At 33.1% G+C, this 20200-nt stretch overlaps 1 protein-coding gene across 1 annotated transcript in view; it reads right to left on the bottom strand.

The window, feature by feature from the left end:
* Positions 1-20200, bottom strand: part of Arhgap15 (Rho GTPase activating protein 15) — a 366446-nt gene that overhangs the window by 292461 nt on the left and 53785 nt on the right. The window contains exons 2-3 of the mRNA XM_077794408.1: positions 15156-15254; positions 13870-13999 (exon numbers count right to left, since the gene is read on the bottom strand). Coding sequence (XP_077650534.1) covers positions 13870-13999; positions 15156-15254 — 229 coding nt within the window. The remainder of the gene's footprint in view (positions 1-13869; positions 14000-15155; positions 15255-20200) is intronic.

Genomic DNA, 20200 nt, shown 5'->3' with positions numbered 1-20200 from the left:
ATTATCCAACCTGGAAGGTATTCCACATCTAAATATTTAATTGATTTCTCCATCAGGAGAAGATGAGCCTACACAATAGGCAGATCCTATCTATATCTAAGTGTCCGATTAATAGTGTCTCTAATTTAGGGTAATTTAGGAGTTTACAACTTATAAAATGGCTATTTCTTCCACATTCCTCCCAAAGTACCAGGAGGATTGTGTCTGGATTAATTGCAAACAGCAGACAATCCTCTGTGTGTAATGAAAACCCAGAGTCGGCATCATCAGCCATGCACCTATAATTTGAGATCTCATCTAAATATTTTTCACTAGGGGCTTCACATTCAATGTAAATGGAAATAGCAAAGGAAGAAAGTTGTAATTGTTGTATCTCCCTATTAAAAAAGTTTAACAAGTCAAGTTCATTCCTGCTGATTTTTACTTAGTTGGGTCTTAGCTAACTGAGTGGGGAAGATAAATCAAGCTACTTGCAGATTTTCCTAATGGTGCAAAGTTTGGCACCCTGAGGACTGTGGAAATGCCTATTACTACACTTGTAAAGAAGAGAAGTGGAACAAGACTGTGGGTGGCTGGATCTATATGAGTGATTTATGACCTCTGAATCCACTTAGTCATTTCCGGATAAGCACTTAAGTGCCAAAAGTTTATGGTCATTTTCAGTTTAAGAAAAAAATAGGGCACATCTTACCATTCAAGAAGGATATATTAACTGGAGAAATCAGTATTTTTTTTCTTGAGTTTATTAGTAAATTATAAAAATGGAGTTTATAAATGTAAAGTGATATTTTACCTAATTATGTCTACTTATAATTTTGTGAGGTCATTCCAATGACACCATTTTGTAAAACACCTGGATGTTGGGCTGCTAAACTTTATGTTGATATTTGAAGTTTACTAACAAATAAATTTAAAAATTAATAGCATTCATGTTAAATTTACTTTTTCTGTCCAGTTTTTGTCTTTTTGAAAAGCTACTTTGTGGATAGCTTAATTTTTGTTCAAATACAAATTAGAATCAATTTTCTGGGGAAAAATAATCAGGATAGCTCCTGTTCTCCACAACAAAGAAATTACATTTGTAGACATATTCTGGAAATTTAAATCCCTCAATACTCTTTTGAGCAAGTCCAAGGAGATTTGAAGACTGACATTTTGTACTTTGCTATTCCCGAGGGGCATATGTATGATCATCTTTGCTGAGGTTTGTTCCCATCCCTGCTGAATTAATATGCATTTTCGTTAACTAATCTTGAAACAACAGGAATAAAGTTTATCCAGGTCTTTTATACCTCAGAGAACAAAACAAATACTACAAATCTTTAGAGAGAAAGGATATACAAAAGGGCTTGAGGTGAATATTTCAAAGCAAATACTCTTTAAATGATGTGCAAATTATTTCAGCTCTTGAGCATGATTTATGAAAGGGGATTAGCCCACTGAAATAAGAACCAAGTTTAAACTGTTGGGTTTCAAAGTCAAAGATGAGAAATGGTTACAAGAAAAAGAAGGAGAAAAGCAACAACAATTTAGAGGAGGAATTTGCCTTAATTTTCTCCTTAACTGACTCACCTTAAATTGTCACAAATTATTGTTCTTAATTGCAATTAAAAATACTGCATTTCTCCTCCTATTTTCTATAAAGTTAAGAATATAATAATTAAAAAATGATTTGTATTTCAGCAGGAAAGTCTCTACTTCTCATATTAAAAACATAATCACAAACTGTTAGCAGTTAAAACTCGTCAAGCTGGAAAGGGTGACTCCTAAGTCTGAGAATATTTTTTTTTTTTCAATTCACAAGTCACATCTACAATAACAAAACATAATACTTTCTAATATTCCAAAATGCTCTTCAGGTAGTAGTTAAAGCTTCTTGTAAGACTTATGAAAATGATTGTTTCTGTGTAATTGTAAAGAGTATTAAGTGAGCTCACTTCATATAATTCCATAATGACCCACCATTCTGGAAGGTAAAGGAAATTTTAATGATCCCACTCACATGTGATTAATATCTAATGCTTCTTGAGTAAAATTCTGGATTTTGTTCAATAAAAATGAGTTAAGAAAAAATTCTTTGGGTTCTCAACCAAAGCTTTCTGTGAAAATCAGTTATGCCCAATTTAAAAATAAGGCATGGAATTTTAATAATAAACCCAGGTACTGACTAGGAAAAAAAAAAGATTAATTATTCTTATGTAAGCTGTCTTGGGGTAATAAAGCCAAAGAAGTGAAGTGAATCTGGGCACTACTAAAATTTTTAGGAAACTCCTTCAATTGGTCTTATTACTATCCAATGAATTTTTAAAAGACTAGATATTTTGGTACACATTTATGAATAAGATTTTTATTGAGAAAATGATTATCATTAGCCCATTTCCTTTTTCATTTCCTTGAATAAAAAAAGAAAAGTGGACCTGAGAAATTATTTTATTTTGGATCTAGTTATTACCATTTCTTCTCAGTGAGTGAAATCTCACAATAGTAGATGGATTAATTAGATCTTATTTTAAATTATCCTCTATTTTTGAGAACTAGATTGTGAGCCTACTTTTGTTTTCTTTGAGATTTTTCAAAAACAACTTGACTGAAGTGCAGCCTGGTGGGCCTTGATTGTTTTGGCAGGCAGCAGAGAGCAGCTAACTCTGAGTCAAACAGCCAAGCTGTGGCTCATCCAGAATTAGGACATCTAACCTGAAAGGCTGATGGGAAATGAACTCAAGAGCCACATAAAACATCATTCATGCAATCAAATACTATCGTTCTTGTCTTTGGAGAAGGAAAGTAACAAATAAACAAAACAAGCTACATGTAAGATTACACGTTCCTAAAAGAAGAGTCAAATAGAAGGTAAATAGAGTCTCAGATGGGATTTACACATGTTTATATCCAGGGAATTAGTGGATTATTTCCAGGGAATTGCTTGCAGCTTTTGTCTATTGTCTATTTGTTTTGGTGAGTGTAGTTTATCCTTAGAAACTGATTTTTTCATTTTTTCTTCCTTTCTTTTATTTTCTGTTCTTCCTTTCTTTTTTTCTTTTTTTTTTTTTTTGGTTATTGTGCTTTGGCTAGAACTGTTGACTTTTTGACGCCAGTTTAGAGTTTAAGACTGGGTGTGGTACAGGCAAAAGTTACTCTGGAAGTTTGTGTCTTGATTCTGTATTTGTCTGTAATCATAGGCTAGAAGGAATTGATGAGACTAAATAAATATTCACCATCTGAAATTATGCATTGTCATGCAATGGCCAATGTGATAATCATAGCAGGTTTACTCTGCACAAAGGCAGACTAGACAGCTCTTTTATATAAGCAATTCTTGTTGAAGTCCCCAAAGCCATATGCTGTGTCTCAGCTTTCAAAACCTATTAAGAAAACTTAAACTTTTATTATTTTTGTGATATGGCAATGTGTGTCTTTCCTTATCTTAAAAATTAGTCAATCAAGTATTTTGAAAGTTTTTTTTTTTTTGTACTACTGAACACATACTCCCAGCCTTTTTTAATATTTTATTTTAAGACAAGGTCTCACTAAGTTGCATAGGACCTTATAATTGCTAAGGCTGGCTTTGAGCTTGTGATCCTCCTGCCTCAGCCTACCAAGCCACTGGGATTACAGATGTGTGTCATGGCACCTGGTCATTTTGATAATTATTTTGATAAATATTTGATATTTTGTAACTATTTTTAATATTTTGATCCTGGGGATCAAACCAGGGCCTTGTGCATGCTAACCAACTGTTCTACATTGTGAACAGCAGCCCAGAAATGTGTTTCTCAGACAAAGGTTGGAATATTTCAAAGTGACCTCTAGACATAAATGGAGGAATTGGGAAGATTGCCAGGGAAGTGATGGAAGCAATGAAAGGTTTCTACAATATAATGTGACTGTGGACTTGTGGGAGTCTTTCAAGTAGAGAAGAAAGAATGACAGAGAAAAAAAGTGGATACATATTAGGACAGAGGACAGGGAGTCATGGAATATAAAGAGTTGGGGAATAACAATTTGATTGGTAAACTTTCAATGTGCAAAACATTGGGGAAACAACTGAAGCATAGGTTGAAAGGAACAATGATCCATTGACAAAGGGTCTTTCAAGCCATGCTAAGAAACTTGGACTTGTACTTCAAGTAATGGGGGTATAGTGGACCTTTTTTGTTGTTGTTGTTATTGTTATTGTTATTATTATTTGTGTGTGTGTTTGTGTGTGTTACCTGGGATTGAACCCAGGGGTACTTAACCACTGAGCCACATCCCAGCCCTTGTTTGTATTTTATTTAGTGACAGGGTCTTGCTGAGTTGCGTAGGGCCTTCCTATGTTGCTGAGGCTGGCTTTGAACTTACTAAGACTCACATTAAGAGATAAGTGCTTCACAGTTCAACCTTTCCTCTTATTCCTTGGGCATAAAATTCAGGATGGGTTCCTCAGTCATTAGGTTACTTACTCACTCAGGCCTTTAATATTAAACATCACTGCTTTCAGACTCTGTTCTAGGTTATAAGGGAGAAGGGGTGATCCTTAGAAGGTCCTGGTTATTAATGTTCTTTAGGCATTCCCCATCTAATGGATCAGGATGAACTGGGTTTAAGCAAGTGAGAGAAGTACTGGTCAGCTAGGATTACCTCTTCCAGATAACACCTATGCCATCCCTTTGATATAGTGGATGTGATGGGCCTCTAGGTATACTTGCCACCTGGCCAATGAAATGCACGTGGGTTAAATCAGATTTTCAGCAACTTTAAGTTAACTCTTTATAAATGGCTTGGTATCTGTGTGTTTCATATTTTTACTTTAGTCAATAAAAATCAATCACCTTATCACCAGATACTTTATGATGCTGGCTTATTCTATTAATATATATATATATATATATATATTACATAAACAAAATCTTCCCTAGCTTTTATGCAAAATTACTTAAACTCTTTCAAAATTCTACAGTTTTATTACTATTTTATATTCTTCAGTAATGCAAAAAATAACTGACATTTGGCCAAGTTTAATATTTAGAGATTGCCATAATGTCAGGTTCACATTCAGGAATGACATTATGCCCCATGACACTCAGAGTCCTTTAAGGAAATAAAAAAATAAAAGGATATATTATGCTCTAAGTTAATGACAATATTAAAAATTAAGTTTTGGCAAATTACATATTTGTTTAATTTGCATTTTTAAATTCTGTATTAAAAGTGCATTCTTGGCATATTTCTAAACAAAGAAACTGGTGGATTTATAGTAGAAAAATTTATGATTAGTTTACTCAGACTTCACTCATGCAAATCATTATATATAATATTTATATCATAATATATAACCTACAAAGTTCTTAGATATATTTTAGTCATGTGTGTGTGTGTGTGTGTGTGTATACAATCTTTATATCTATTACATATCAAATCCACATTTGTATTTCTGATAATGTTATATAAAAAATACCCATTATACTTAACAGGAAAATCAGTTTTAGGAAACTTATGAAACTTGTCCAAATCATATAGCTGTACATCCTGAGAGTAAAGAATTGTATTCAAATTTTTCTGATTCTTAGACCCAAATTTTCTTATACAATCTCACATAACATTTTGAGGATGGTGTTGAAGACCAACATTACTTGAAGATCAATATTAGTATAACTTTTTTCTACAACTTTTGTGTTAATCTAAATTTTTTAAAATAAATTGATTCAAGAAAAAAGTATTATGAGTCTTAGAATTATCAAATCTATTATTATTTTTGTACATTACATAGTTTCTTTTTATTTTATTGCCTCTAATAGCACCTTGAAAATTCCAAGTCATAGTAATTTAAAGAGCCTCAAGAATTAATATGAAACATAGTAACTCTTCAAAATAAAAAAAAAGGACATAAAAAAGATGATAGAGGGGATGGGGCTGGGGCTGTAGCTCAGTGGTAGAGCTCTTGCCTTGCATGTGTGAGACCCTGGGTTTGATCACCAGCACCACATAAAAATAAATAAAGAAAGAATGTTGGGTATAACTTCAATTTACTATTTAAAAAAAACAAAACAAAACAAGGTTCCTTTAAAAAATGATAGAAATATTGAGAGGTTATGGCCTGAGCTAGTCTTAAATGATGTTGGTTTAATAAAGAGAATACCTTATCTTAAAGGTAAAACTCAGCATGTAGTGTATGCATAATGGATTATAAGCACTATTTCCTTGGAACATAAACTGTGGGTCATGGAATGGTGGTAAATTCTGGGGAATGGGGCATAGGCAGTTAAGAGCTGTCTATAGGGGAACTTGAGCCTTTGATTCCCAATGTAATAATTTGATCAGAAGTGGTTCTTAATTGGAGGAGGAAGAGGAAGAGAAGGAAAAGGAGAAGGGGGAGGGGGAAAAGGAGGAGGAATTATTCTTAATATTTTATCTCAGTTTTGGATTTTTGAGGATACTAGATGTGGTAACAGGATCTCAGTCTTATATTTTCTACTTGGTAATGATATTTCCTGTTTTGACTCTATTTTTAAAGTCTATTAATTTTTTATATAAATAGGGAATATCTATTTATATTAGAAAAAATTAGACAATAGGAACATTTGTCTTCAGGTACCATTTAAATAATCACAGAAAGATGAATTAACAGACTTATTTTACCCAAGTCATCATATACCATTTCTTGAAAGAAGTTAGAAATTTCTTAGGTATGGATCTCACTTCATTGAATTCTGGAGAAACATGGTATTTTTAGATTTGGTTCATACTCTAGGGTGAAAGCAATACCTAATTTTAATTAAAGGATTTTGATTCAAGTATGAATAATAAGAAATAAAATTTATTTTCCAAGGAAATCTTGAAAGTTTCTATGTTTTTATAATTGAAATATTTTAAGACCTGTTTGGGACATATAAATAAATACATTAAAAATCAAGTTACTTTCTTTTAGGATTTTGTAAAAAAAAAAAAAAAAGTAGTCTACATTCCTATACTCCAGATAAACTTTGTGTTTCAAAAGAGGAGATCATTTGTGTTCAAAATAATGTTTTTTTTCTCTGCATAGGATTCACTATAAGAATATATTTTACATTGAGGAAAGGTAATTTAAACTGATGTGACAATAATGAATATATATTATATACCTAACTTTACAAGAAGATATAATTTATGCCTCTTGTACTCATGGAATAGAGAGAAACTTTCAGGGGAGATCAGAGAGCATTGTTTTTTCTCTTGTTTACAGTCATAGTAGCATATTAATGCTAAGGAAATATTGCTGGAGAGTTAGAGGAAAGAGCCCTCTGTATTTGGCCTGTTATTGAAAGAAAGATGCCACTTGACCTAATGAAATCAGAAATTGATTAAATGCAGTTCATCTGAGGGGAAATATGGTCACGGTGTTGCTGCCAGGGTCAGGAGGAGGATGGGGTGATCTAGTGCTGGAGTGCTGATAGGGTTAGATAGACTTTCAGAGTAGCTGATGCTACAAGATACATGACCATGGATGCCCACAGGTCAGAGGGCAAGATCAGCCCCTCAGATGGGAAGGGAGATATTAATCAGAACATTCTTTGCTCAACTCATAACTAAGTCCTCTTATCACATGATTCATTGAGAAGTAAATGTTTTAAAGAAACTACAATCTATGGGTCCCAGGAAACTTGGGTTCACTGCTAACTGTCTTGAGAACACATGTCAGAACAACGACTGGTCACATAAGACCACAGTAGTCTCACAACCTTTGTGAATAACACTTTTGACAAATTACTCTGGATGCCTGGTTATCAAGTATGCATCTAATCTTTAATGTTTTTCTCTGACAAATTTTAAAACCTCCAGCCTAAACAACGTATATTTAAATTTTAAAATATTTTTCTTTACCAATTGAAATATTTTAAAATAAACAACTTCCTTAAATAGTGAGAAACAATTGAGTGAAGAATTGGCACTCAACTATTCTTTAGATATTGTTGTGTACAGTTAACTAAAATCATTTATTTTCACATTTCAATCCCACAGTTTATTTTTCTAAAGTGGATATTGAATGAAATTGGTGTCAGAATGACAATATTTGTTTTAGAGAAAAAATAGTCAAGTCGATCAATCATTTTACCCAAAAAGGGAGCCTTTGTCCTCATGACAACATAATAACCCATAGTATGCTACACAAATATTATGAATTTTTTGTTGTTTCCAGGTAAGAGCTTTCCCAATTCTTCAAAACTAGATAGGATTCATTTGTGCAATTTTAATATTGTTTTCTTTTTCTTGGCAGATGGCTGCTACTACTTCTTAGTTTCATGCATTGGCAGGAGTAGGTGTTTTATACAAACTTCTTAATAAAAAAGTCTTTAAAATATGTATTTCTCTGAGTATCCAGGAAAGGCTTCCTAGTATGTGTTTTAAACAATTGCTAATTACATATTTATCCAAGAAACTACAATGAGTTTTCCATTTGGGTAATAATAAACATCTTACAAATTTTACATAGTTACTAGAAAGGTCATAGTAGTCCTATAACTCATGCAAAATAAATAAATATACATGGAGTATGTGTGTGTGTATGTGTGTGTGTATATATAAATATACACATACATATACATATACCATATATACATATACACATACTATATATATATACATACATATATTACATATATGTATGTATATATATATATATATATATATGTTTGAGGGGGTAGAAAAATGATGAGTTACATAAATTTTGAAAAAATTTCTTAATGTAACATATTTGGCAAATTAGATCTTTATTTAAAAGTTTTCAAGTTGTAAATAGAAAATATGTATTTTTTAAATTGAATTCTGTACATAGGAAGTGACAAACTATGTGTGTATGTATGTATGTGTGTATGTTTTTTCAGGGAAATCACAAACATACAAAAAACATAAAACAATAGCATCATGATCACGTGTGTATCTACCACCTAGGTTCATCAAATGTTAACATTTGGGACAATGCCAGAGTTAATCTGTTATGCACATTTCTGAAAAAGAATATCTGCCTTGTTGAGGACTCACTTTCTTATCCATGCTGCAAAACCTTTCACAGCCCTCCATTCTCTCCTTTCCCCACTATTTCTTTTGGCTTGGAGCTCTACATTCTCTTCCTTCCATCACTGGGTGGGGGGAGGGGGTCAGGGGTTAGCAGCCTTCTAGCCAAAGCTATTCTGAGATTCCTAATTGCATTGGTGGAGTTGGTGCAAAAGTGAGGCAGTAGGAAGTGGGAAACCAGATGGAGAGCAATACTACTGGGAAGTCTGGGCTCTCAGGGTCAGAGACATAGCACACTCAGAATGAGTTTTTTTTGCTAGAAACAATGTGACTGAAGAAAGCTCAGTGTGTTTTTGTGCCTGGTACATGGTTTCCCTGAGAAAATGTATTAAGTTCTAAGCAACCAATTTATACCTGGATTTTGAGAACATTAGCCTACTTCCAGTTGCGATTAGCCAGTATTATAATTATTTAGTTAAAAAATATTGCATTCTATATTAAACTTGTTTTCACATGACATGATCATAATTATTCTATAGGCAACTTTTTAAAAGAAAGATAGCATTAACTACCAATAGCATTTTCATTTCTTTCCTTGTATAAATATCTCAATTAAAGCTTTCTATTCCAATCGTTGTCCTTGTGACTACATTATACACATCATTTGGGGATATGAAATTGAGAAATCCACATCTAAGAAAGAACCTTGAGGATTTCACCCAAAACACATTTGTTTTTCATGATAACTTAATCAAAGGACAGCTAATAGTAAATATATTTCCTTTTAGTTCTTTTATCATTTGACTTTATTCTTATAACTCATGTTCATTTTGGGGGTACTTACTTAAAATACTAAATAAAGTCTCAGTTTTATATAAAAGTTGTCCAATTTCTTCCACATATGGATTTTATAGTTTGGCAACGATAGACATGATATATTCACTACTGAAGCACAATATAACCATAAAAAATAAATTTTTAAAAAAGGGATACACAGACAAATTACACAGAGAATTTTAGTTGTATATCTTTAGGTTATATTTGTTGACAAAAAACAATGAATGTTTCATTACGTGAATAAACTAGAGTTTTGTCTAAAGCAACAGGAAAAGAGCTAGATGTTGAGTCTTTTGTTAACTAGAACTTCTTAATGGCATGTTCTTTGGGGCATAAAGAATCAAGATATCTCTTGGCACCCTTCAACTATGTCCTGGTTTGCTGCTCCCAAGAATACTCTGGCTGCCATTTTCACCTGGGGAAGTGCCAGGGGAAAGACCAGCTGCTCATATTTAGGCCTTTGTATCTATGACTCCCATATCCAATTCTGGCTCATTTCCCCTATTTTCTGTACACTTGGGGAGTAGGATGTCAAGTATACACACCCTGCTCCAGACTTCTACCAGTCATCATCCTTGGCTCATGCCCATTTTGGTACCATCTGCTTGGGGACACAGAGGATAATAATAAGAGCTTCTACTTATTGAGTGCCTGCTGTGAACTACGTATTTACATCTCTAGTTTCAAATTCTCACTCAATCCTGTATGGATGCTATCAGATCCATTTTTAAACATCTGGAAAGTAAAGCTTAGCAAAGTTAAAAAAAAAAAAAACAACCTTTCTAGGGTTATCTGATGCTGGGTTTATATTTGGGCCTTTCCTCCTTGCCATCAGTGGAAGATTTTCTCTTGGAGAAATATGTTAGCATCGTCTTTGATTGACTCTCCACTTTCCATAACAGCCCTCCCAGGAGAGCTGCTCTCCTACACTCATCCCAGACTGGTGTCCTGAATTTCCCACAGTGATTTGGCCCTTACATTGAATTTTCTGGCTTCTTGTCTGTTAGACTCAACTGATATCTTAAAATATCTGATTAATACTTAATACTGTTGGCAGGTTAGAATCATATTTTAAAAAGGAAAGTGTATTTTAATACAACTTTCTGAATCCACTCATTGAGAGAACATATTTTTCCCATGTTAAACAGACAAACTGGACAAAAAAATGACCACCTGTTAGTTGCTAATGATGTTCACATGCTTTTTAAAAAAGTAATTCTGGCTTTATCTTCCTACAATCTTGGCGACAAAACTCGTGGGAACATCAAGGGCACAGGAAGCCAAAGGCAGCAAACTGACAATAAAGTTTGTGCTTCGACTACTAATGAGGAAGAGGATACTGTGAGTCTCTGATTCCACATAATTATTTAATCTCCAGAGGGTGACAAAAAAATCAAAAGCAGGTTGTAAGAAATCTAAGTTTGGGTGTTCAAATCTAGGACCAAAATCAGAGGGGCTTCAGACAGGCTATTTCCAACTTGAAAAAATATCTTTAGAATCATCAAGTATAAAATGCACCAATCTCAAACATATAGTCTAATTTGACATTGTATGGGTGAGTAAATAATTATGCCTTTAGTGAAAATGAACACATACATATGGACTGAACTTATTTTTTTAAATCGATGAATATTAACTATTGTATCTTGCAAAAAACATGCTAACCCTAAATAAGGCTTACAATTATACATATCTACCAAGATTCAGAAACCAAGCATTTTCTAAAACCAGGGCTAGCATTAAAGATTAAATGACTATTTATTTTAATAGTAAAATCAAATTAAGAAGAGAACATTTGATCTTAATTCTTTTTTAATAAGTTTTTGGGTCTTGCCTTTAAGTCTACTGATTTCTATGGGTCATTTTAAAAAGTATTTAATGTATTCATTTCTATCCAAGTTGAAAGTTGATAGAGATTTAGCTTACTATATATTTTTTCACATGGTATCTTGGTTAAAAGCACAAGCTCTAAAAGCAGATTGTTTGGGTTTGAAACAAGTCTTGATAACTTGTCTTCATACATAATACCTTAGTTTTCCAAGCCTCCATTTCCTCATCCATAAAAGAGGATGATGTTGAAGAGCTAGATGCTGAAATTTTTCATTAACTAAAATTTCTAATCATAGTATCTGTCATAAAGTTAGTGGGAGCATTAAGTGAGACTATGTAAGACAAGCACTTAGAACAACTACTAGATAGAGAGTGCAAAATATATTCTAGTTATAACTGGTTTTTAAATTTCAAAGTAAAAGGTAAATGTGGCATCCTTGTACAATTAGGAATATCATAAAACAAAGAGAATAAATAATGTGTCTTTTCTCCTTAGGCAGGATTGAATTTCAGAGAGAATAACTATCTTTCTCAAAGAAAAATAAATTCTAAAGAGAAGTAGCAGGTATTCTATTCATAGAATTCCTGTCCCCCACCCCAGTAGTATCCTAAAACTTGTTTAAAAGAGATTCTGCCCAATACAGAATCTGTAAGCCTCAATGTTTCTAACATACATTTTTGCACACCTTTATTTTCTCTCTAATTTCAGGCTTCAGAAGCATGTCAAGGTCTCTTTCAAATCCCAGATCAACTGATAACTGTAACACATATCCTTTTTCTATTTACTACAAAATATTTATGTAGTTAATATTAAATATGCACTCACAACTGAATTTTAATTTTAATATCTTACCTTATATCAGATTCCATATGAATTAAAATGGTTTAATAACCAGCAGTTATAGGAAATGTTCTTTAAATGAAATAACTCTAAATTTTAAAGTCATATAGAAAAAATCTTTAAATATGGCATTGTTAACTCTCCACAAACCTTCCACATCACGTGTTTTCTAGCCATTAATACTGATCATTTTAAATTCCAACATAGCATAACTGGCTAACTAAATATGTATATGATATTTATTGAAAATTATGGTATGTATTGGTGGGTATAGCTCAGTGGTAGAGTTTTTGCCTAGTATGTTTGAGGCCCTGGGTTCAATACCCAGTACCAAAAAGAGACAATTATGTGGGTCTTTGAATAATGAATTAATTTCAAAAGGGTACTTATGCTCCAAGTTCTTATATAATTTCTAGATTTGTGGTTCTCAAAATTCAGTTCTGGAAGATATGCTATCATGTATATATCACACACATACATATAGTTGTCTAGCATCATACTTATTCACATGTACATTCTCAACTTACTGAGGCATCCTTAAATTTGAAGTTAGGATGTAACTAAACTGATGTTTGGTCAGAGGGAACTGTCCCAAAATGTGGTGAATCAGAAGATTAAGATAGGAAGGTAGAGGATCCAAGAAAGATGCTATAATTTTAAGACATTGTTAAATGGGTTTTCTATGACTTTAAAAATATCTACTTGTTTTTGCAGAAGGTTGAGACTCAAACCAAGTCTTTGAAATAAGGTGACATGCTTTAATAGCCCCCTTTTATTAAAGAAGCAGTAGGCTTGGAAAAGATCTATAAAAGTACTGAGGTTTACTATGTAAGTGGTATAAGTTCTTTGTAGTCCAAATTCAATTACTTTAGAATAGCAGATCTAGTATGACCTGGGAAAACTACTAACTCACATCCCATATTTTCTATCAACCTCTGGAATGTGCATTTCTAAATTTTTCTGTTGGTCTGAAAATGTGCAAAGTTACATAGCCTGTTGGCTTAAGTTGGCCCAACTGTGGTGGTCACTCATACCTTTTAATGTATGGAAATCAAATATTCAGCATTCCAAGGTTTGGAGACGCTTGACATTTCCCACTCTCAAAATCAATCACCAATCTGAACTCCATGGCTATTACTCAGAGATTCAGAGGTTTGCTGTAAGCAGAGACCATGACCTTGGAATAATTATTTTCTCAAAAGGCATTACCAACAATGATGTGAGCAAAGTGCCCAGACTGCCCTCCAGTGCATGAATCCCTAGCCAAGAAATGGCTACGAATCTTCCATGAGAAGTATGAGTTTGGCTTAAATTTGATTTTGATGCATTTATATTTCATAAGCACTGCATTTAGACAAAGTTAAAATGAACAAGTCAGAGAAAGTACTCACTTAAAGATTTTCTGTGTTCTGGTTTCTGGTCTTTCACATCACTATCATAATGACTTAGCAATTCAGTACTGGAGGATCTCTGCATTTTGAATAATTCCAGGTTTCTTGATGGACAACTTGGATCCCTTGGCTGGAAACAGTAAGCAATTGGACTCAATAATTTTAATATGAAGAAAGGATTCACTAAAGAGTTTTGTTTCTATTTTGATGTTAAATTCGAAGGAATGTTTGAAATATGGTAATTATTTTAAGATAGGTTCTCTATGCTAAGCTCTATATTAAAATTTAATAGTAGACTATATATGCACGTGGTGCTTACTAAATGCTGCACATTATTCCAAGCATTCATGCATTAACTCAATTAATCATCACAGGAATCCAATGAGGTAGCCACCATTATTTTTACTTAATAAGAAATTGAGGCCAAAAAAGAGGAAATAATCTGCTCAAGGCCACACAGCTAGTAAGTGATGGAGTCAGTGTTCAAACAGGCAGTTCGGGCCCAGAGTCCACTCTAAAAGACAACAACTTATGTGTTTTTTGTGTGTTTATGGGGACTATATTAATGAAGGGGGTAAGTTATTTTATTTTTCAAGTTTTGATCTCAAAGTGATAACATGAAAGACTTTAATCAAATATCAGCAAAATCACAGAGAATGTATTTTCTTATTGTACAACATACTAAAATGTCTCAGGAATATTTTCCCCTCAAGATTTTACAAATATTAATGAGCTAAATTATAATTAGTATGAAATGAGTGGTTTTAAATAACTTGATTCTTTTAAAAACATATTCTGGTATGATTGAAGATAATTTCGTGAAGTTCTAGATGTGTAATTTTCATGAGAAGAATAATATAACCTAGTTGGAAGAACAATAAAAATCAGCACAAAGGATTATTATTTACTGGTATTATAACAGGGAGTATGGCCTTAATAATATTTATTTTCCAGAATAAGTATTAGAAGCTGCATAAACTGGAAATGTAAAAACTCAGTAGTTATTAAGCGCTTGTGTGCTTTTTACAACCTCTAGTAAATGAATGTCCATGTTATTTCAGAAAAAAAAGCACTGCATTTTTGAAAGAGAGAAATTAAATGACATTTAGTCCCACAAATCCTGTCTGCTGAAAATGTTCCTAGTGGACTCTATTTAAACTTAAAAGAACTTAATATCCCTCAGTCCATATGCTCTGTTTAAATGTGAGTGTGTTATACGACTGAGCAATAAGATTTAAATGACTACATTTTAACTAATAAAGGTAACAGCCAAAACAAATACATACCAATCTGTCAATTGCATTTTTGATAGCATGGAACCAATCCAATATGATGAAGTCAATATCTGACTGTAGAAGGAACTCATTTCCTGATACTGTTGTGATCTGAAAAAAAAAATATTGACAGGTGAGAAAACCATGTGAGATAGATCTCCTACATTTGAAAAAAAAATCTTCTAAAACAGAGTTTAATACACTGAAATATTTTCTTGTCTTCCAGTAATTGTCTTTCTGGGAACTGGGAGGCTAGGATCATTTTGAAGTACTCTCTATAAACTGTTTTTTTCATGTCATAACAAATACATTATTGTTTTAATAATAGAACGATTAACTCAGAGTAGGCTAAAGCTGAATTTCTCCAACTTCAGGAGAAATAAGGCAGGAAGTCCAGAGCGATACAGAGAGTGCACACTTAAGTTAGAAGTCTCAGAAAAATGTAACCGGGTGTGTCAGAATTCATTCTGCACTTCGGGCTCTTTCCTGTTTGTCTTTTTCAAATCTAATAGTATCTCTATATTTGATTTCCTTTTATGGAGGGCTCTAAAACAGATTATTTACCAAAGAGACTAATGCAGACTTTTCTAAAAGGTCATACGGATGAATACCATTAGGCTGTTTCTATTTTCCTATCATAAAGATCTATAGGAAAGTAATAAAGAGCCAATTTCCCCACAAAAGGAGTATGTTAGAATAAGAGTTCATTAACATCTTTGAACCTCTCCTAGAGGGTATTTCCCAAGTGAACATCCTGTGTCCCTTCTCTCAGTGCTGTTAAGTAGTTGGCAGTGCTTCTTAGCATGCAACTATACATTTTTCACTGTAGTGAATCTTTTTTTCTCCCCAGAATTGTGACAGAAGGATGTGACCCTATAGAAACAGAGCAATGCTCTTGATTTCACACATAAAGGGCTCCTTTGAGGAGAATTTGATTAGAGTGGGTGTGGACACGCTTTTTGTATGAGGCCATCAATCTGAACTGTGAAGATTTTCCCTTTGTATTATTGACTTTTTTGTTGCAAGAGGAAGATGAACATTTCCCAACTACTGTCACACATCAAGCAAGGCTTCAGAGGTTGAGAGGACTGGCATTTCAGAATACTCAATCAGGAGCCAGTCACCTCTTCTCAGCCTTGCTTGCTCTAAATAGGAGGTGAATGCTGAAATGTGGCACCAGTTCAGAAAATCACAAATTGTGCTTGAGGCCATCTTTAAAACTCTATGATTAAAGTGACAATTATTACCCCAAATGGCTTACTCTGAAGTTTTCTGTGATTCTTATGGCAACATTTAAAGAGAATGTCTTGGCGTTTTTAAGAAATTTTTGATGGCACATGTGCACATATACTCATTTTTCATTTATTTTTCATAAAACATCTATGAAGATGCAACATTACTCTGTACTGCAAAGCAGCTCTTCTTGAGTTATGTGAGTTCCCCTATCAAGCCTGGCCCCTTCTACAGTAAAAAGAGCTGTCCAAAGCATATGCAATTATAAGAAGTGAAATATTAGAAAATAATAGGATTTAATTACCCACACTAGAATTTGGCAGATTACTGGGGCCAATCACTCTCTTTAAAAATAAAAATGCATTTAAGATTTGGGATGGCTCAAAATAGTCCTCTGTTTTATGTATACAGTAAAAGACAGCTAAGCTGATGTTTGCCTAATTATCTGAGCACCACTACAATATTCCTTACTTAAATAAAGTCCTGAATATTTACTTTTTAAAATGTTGCCTCAGAAGGAGAAATCTAAAAATATAAGGTCATTTCTAAATAACCAAAGAAAGCTTGTAATGTCCTTGACCTCTACCTTTATCCTAAGTTTAAATATTTTGATTATGAATATACTATATGCCATAATTTGTAATTATACACAGAAATGAATTTAGTCCAAACACAATGTACAATCTAATATAAAAATTCTCTGACAGTATAAATAAGCCATTATTAAAATTATAAAAAGGAGCAACATTTTTAAAGTACAAGAAACAAACATAATTAGATTTACTGTATTGTGAGGGTTTATGAGAGTGCCAACAAAGTTCAGTTTTTGGCCTAGTAAATTCAAAGAGTGATAAAATATAAGTAGTTCAGCAATGCATTTGCATTTTTGGTGCATACTATGCAATGCAAAGGGAATCTTTTACTGGTAACACAATCAGAAGCAAATGTATTTTGAAAGTTTCTTTGTCCATGTATATTATTACATTAATCATACATAATCAGTGATTTATAAATTCATTTTGGGAAGCGAGATGAGGGGACTATATGAATGTAATTCATTCAAATCATACTGCCAGAAAAATCCAGTTCACATCCTTTCCTCTGTCTTCCCACTAATCTTTTGAGTTACTAGGCAGTCTGGAGAAGTCTGCTACTGCTCTCTACAGTTTAAATGCATCCACTTCTTAATTACACTCAGTAATTGACTTTGTTCTGCTCTATTCCAGTCACTCACAGGAAAGTAGTTTCAGAATCTCTGATTGGTAAAGTCCATTTAATTCAGGGCTTTCAATCCACATTTTTACATTACCTCTTTAGGATTTCCGATACATGGTTTGCTGAATCATATTTGCACTTTGAACAATTGAATTTTTAACACTCTTGGGGAAAAAATGTCACTAGTAAGGAATGTGAACTTTGACTGAAACTTATGATTGACAATATATGATGACAACATAAAATGATACAATACTAATAACAGGGATAAAGTATCTGATATTAGCCATGCTAATGTACTCTTCCTAAATCATGTTTTGCTTACATGGCAGATGCTGGAGTGAGGCAATGAAGGAAGAACTTACAGAAAACAATGGGTTTAGGTAAGAGCTGCTGGTCTCCATTTTGCTTAGAAGCCTACTTTAGCAAAACTTCTTATGCCATCTCCACCGGATCATATTTTAAGGGATATATCAGGGCATCAGAGCAGCCTTAACAAAGTGTGCTAGTGTTGTCAATAATAAATATCTTTGAGTACTTGTCTGGGGAAATTTGTGTCAAACTTTTTTTACTCTAAATTGGGACCACTTAATTTTTTAAAATTATCTTTCTCTTTCTTTATTTGTTCTAATTAGTTATACATGACACTATAATGCACTTTGACACATCATACATAAATAGAGTATGGCTTCTCATTCTTCTGGTTGTACATGATGTAGATTCACACTGGTCATATAGTCATATATGTACACAGGGTAGTGATGTCTGATTCATTCAACTATTTTTCCAACCCCCTATCCATTCCCCTCCCTTCACTTCCCTCTGCCAAATCCAAAGTAACTATATTATTCCCTAGCTCCCCAACCCTTATTGTAAATTAGTATCCACATATCAGAGAAAACATTTGGCCTTTAGTTTTGGGGGGATTGGCTTAGTTTGTTTATCATGATATTCTTCATCTCCATGCATTTAACCGCAAATGCCATAATTTCATTGTTCTGTAAGGCTGAGTAATATTCCATTATGTATATATACTGCATTTTCTTTATAATTCATCTGTTGAAGGACACCTAAGTTTTAAACATTGATATGGATGTGTCACTGTAGTATTCTGATTTTAAGTCCTTTGGGTATAAACCAAGGAGTGGGATAGCTGCGTCAATTGGAGGTTCCATTCCAAGTTCTTTTAGGAATCTCCATACTGCTTTCCATAATGGTTGCACGAATTTGCAGTCCCACTAGCAATGTATGAGTTTATCTTCCCCACCCCACCCCCACATCCTAGCCAACATGTATTGTTGCTGGTATTTTTGATAATTGCCATTCTGACTGAAGTGAGGTGAAATATGAAGAGTAGTTTTGATTTGCATTTCATCTTTGCTAGAGATGTTGAACATTTTTTCACAAATTTATTGATTGATTGTATTTCTTTTGCTTTGAAGTGTCTGTTCAGTTCCTTAGCCCATTTACTGATTGGGTTATTTGCTTTTTGGTTTTAAGTTTTTTGAGTTCTTTAAATATCCTGGAGATTAATGCTCTATCTGAGGTGCATGTGGTAAAGATTAATACCTACCCAGGAATTACATAAGTATATCCACTGAAAAATCTACAGAATTTTAGACATGTCTGTTAAAGCTTTTTTGGTATTAACAACAATAGTTTCTCTTTGGCTTGGAAACTTGGTTTGTGTCCTTGTGGTTCCCCTGAATGGAGGCAAGGATATGCAAGCTCCAATATCTCAGATAAGAGGTATAGAGGGAAAAAAAAGATTTAGATTAAATTGATTATTTTTGTGTTAATTGAAAGAATTTTAAAATATTTTTAAGAATAGTGTTTAGATTTATAATCACTGTCATTTTAAGAGTAGTATTTATATTTGTAATATTGCCAATTAAGTATTATTTTGCCAATATGCATTGCAGTGGTAAGATTTTGTGGTCTTAGATTTTTGTTTAAATGAGAAGCTATTGTGTAGAATGGTATTCATACTATTAAAATTTTCAAAGATTTATTTTTTAGAATTGGTACAAATCCCTTGTAGAACACCTTTTTCCTGATTATAAGAATAATATAAATTTATTGTAGAGAATGGAAAAATAAAAATTACAAAGACTCAAATTAAAACTATTCACAGCTTCACAGACTAAACATTGCAATATTTTAATTTAAACAATGCCAGTTTTTTATATATAATAACCAAATGGATGTAATGCTCAATGGATTAATTTATGCTATGGATAGATGCCTCATCAGCAAAATATTTGAGTGGTAAATATTGTTGACTTCTTCCTTTCCAGTTGGCCTCAAATATACATTATGAGATTACCAAAGATGCAAGAGATGATGAATGACATTGTGCTCCCTTCTCTTTGATATACTACCCTTCCAATTGCAAAATAAATTCCACAGATAATTCTGTGAGAGGATATGTTCATGACTGATCATCCCCCTAATCCCATGATCATCAACAAGGACTGATTCAGCATCCATTAAGTCCAAGGCACATTGTTAGAAGCTAACAATTCCCAACCTCAACAATTCACAATCTGTTTGAATAAATAGGACATATGCATATAAACATAAATAACAATATAAAATGGCTTAGAGTA

The sequence above is a fragment of the Urocitellus parryii genome, chromosome 1 (assembly GCF_045843805.1).
Source record: "Urocitellus parryii isolate mUroPar1 chromosome 1, mUroPar1.hap1, whole genome shotgun sequence".
NCBI classification, from domain to species: Eukaryota; Metazoa; Chordata; class Mammalia; order Rodentia; family Sciuridae; genus Urocitellus; species Urocitellus parryii.
The sequence above is the reverse complement of the archived record's forward strand: the minus strand, read 5'-3'. Positions and strand labels throughout refer to the sequence as shown.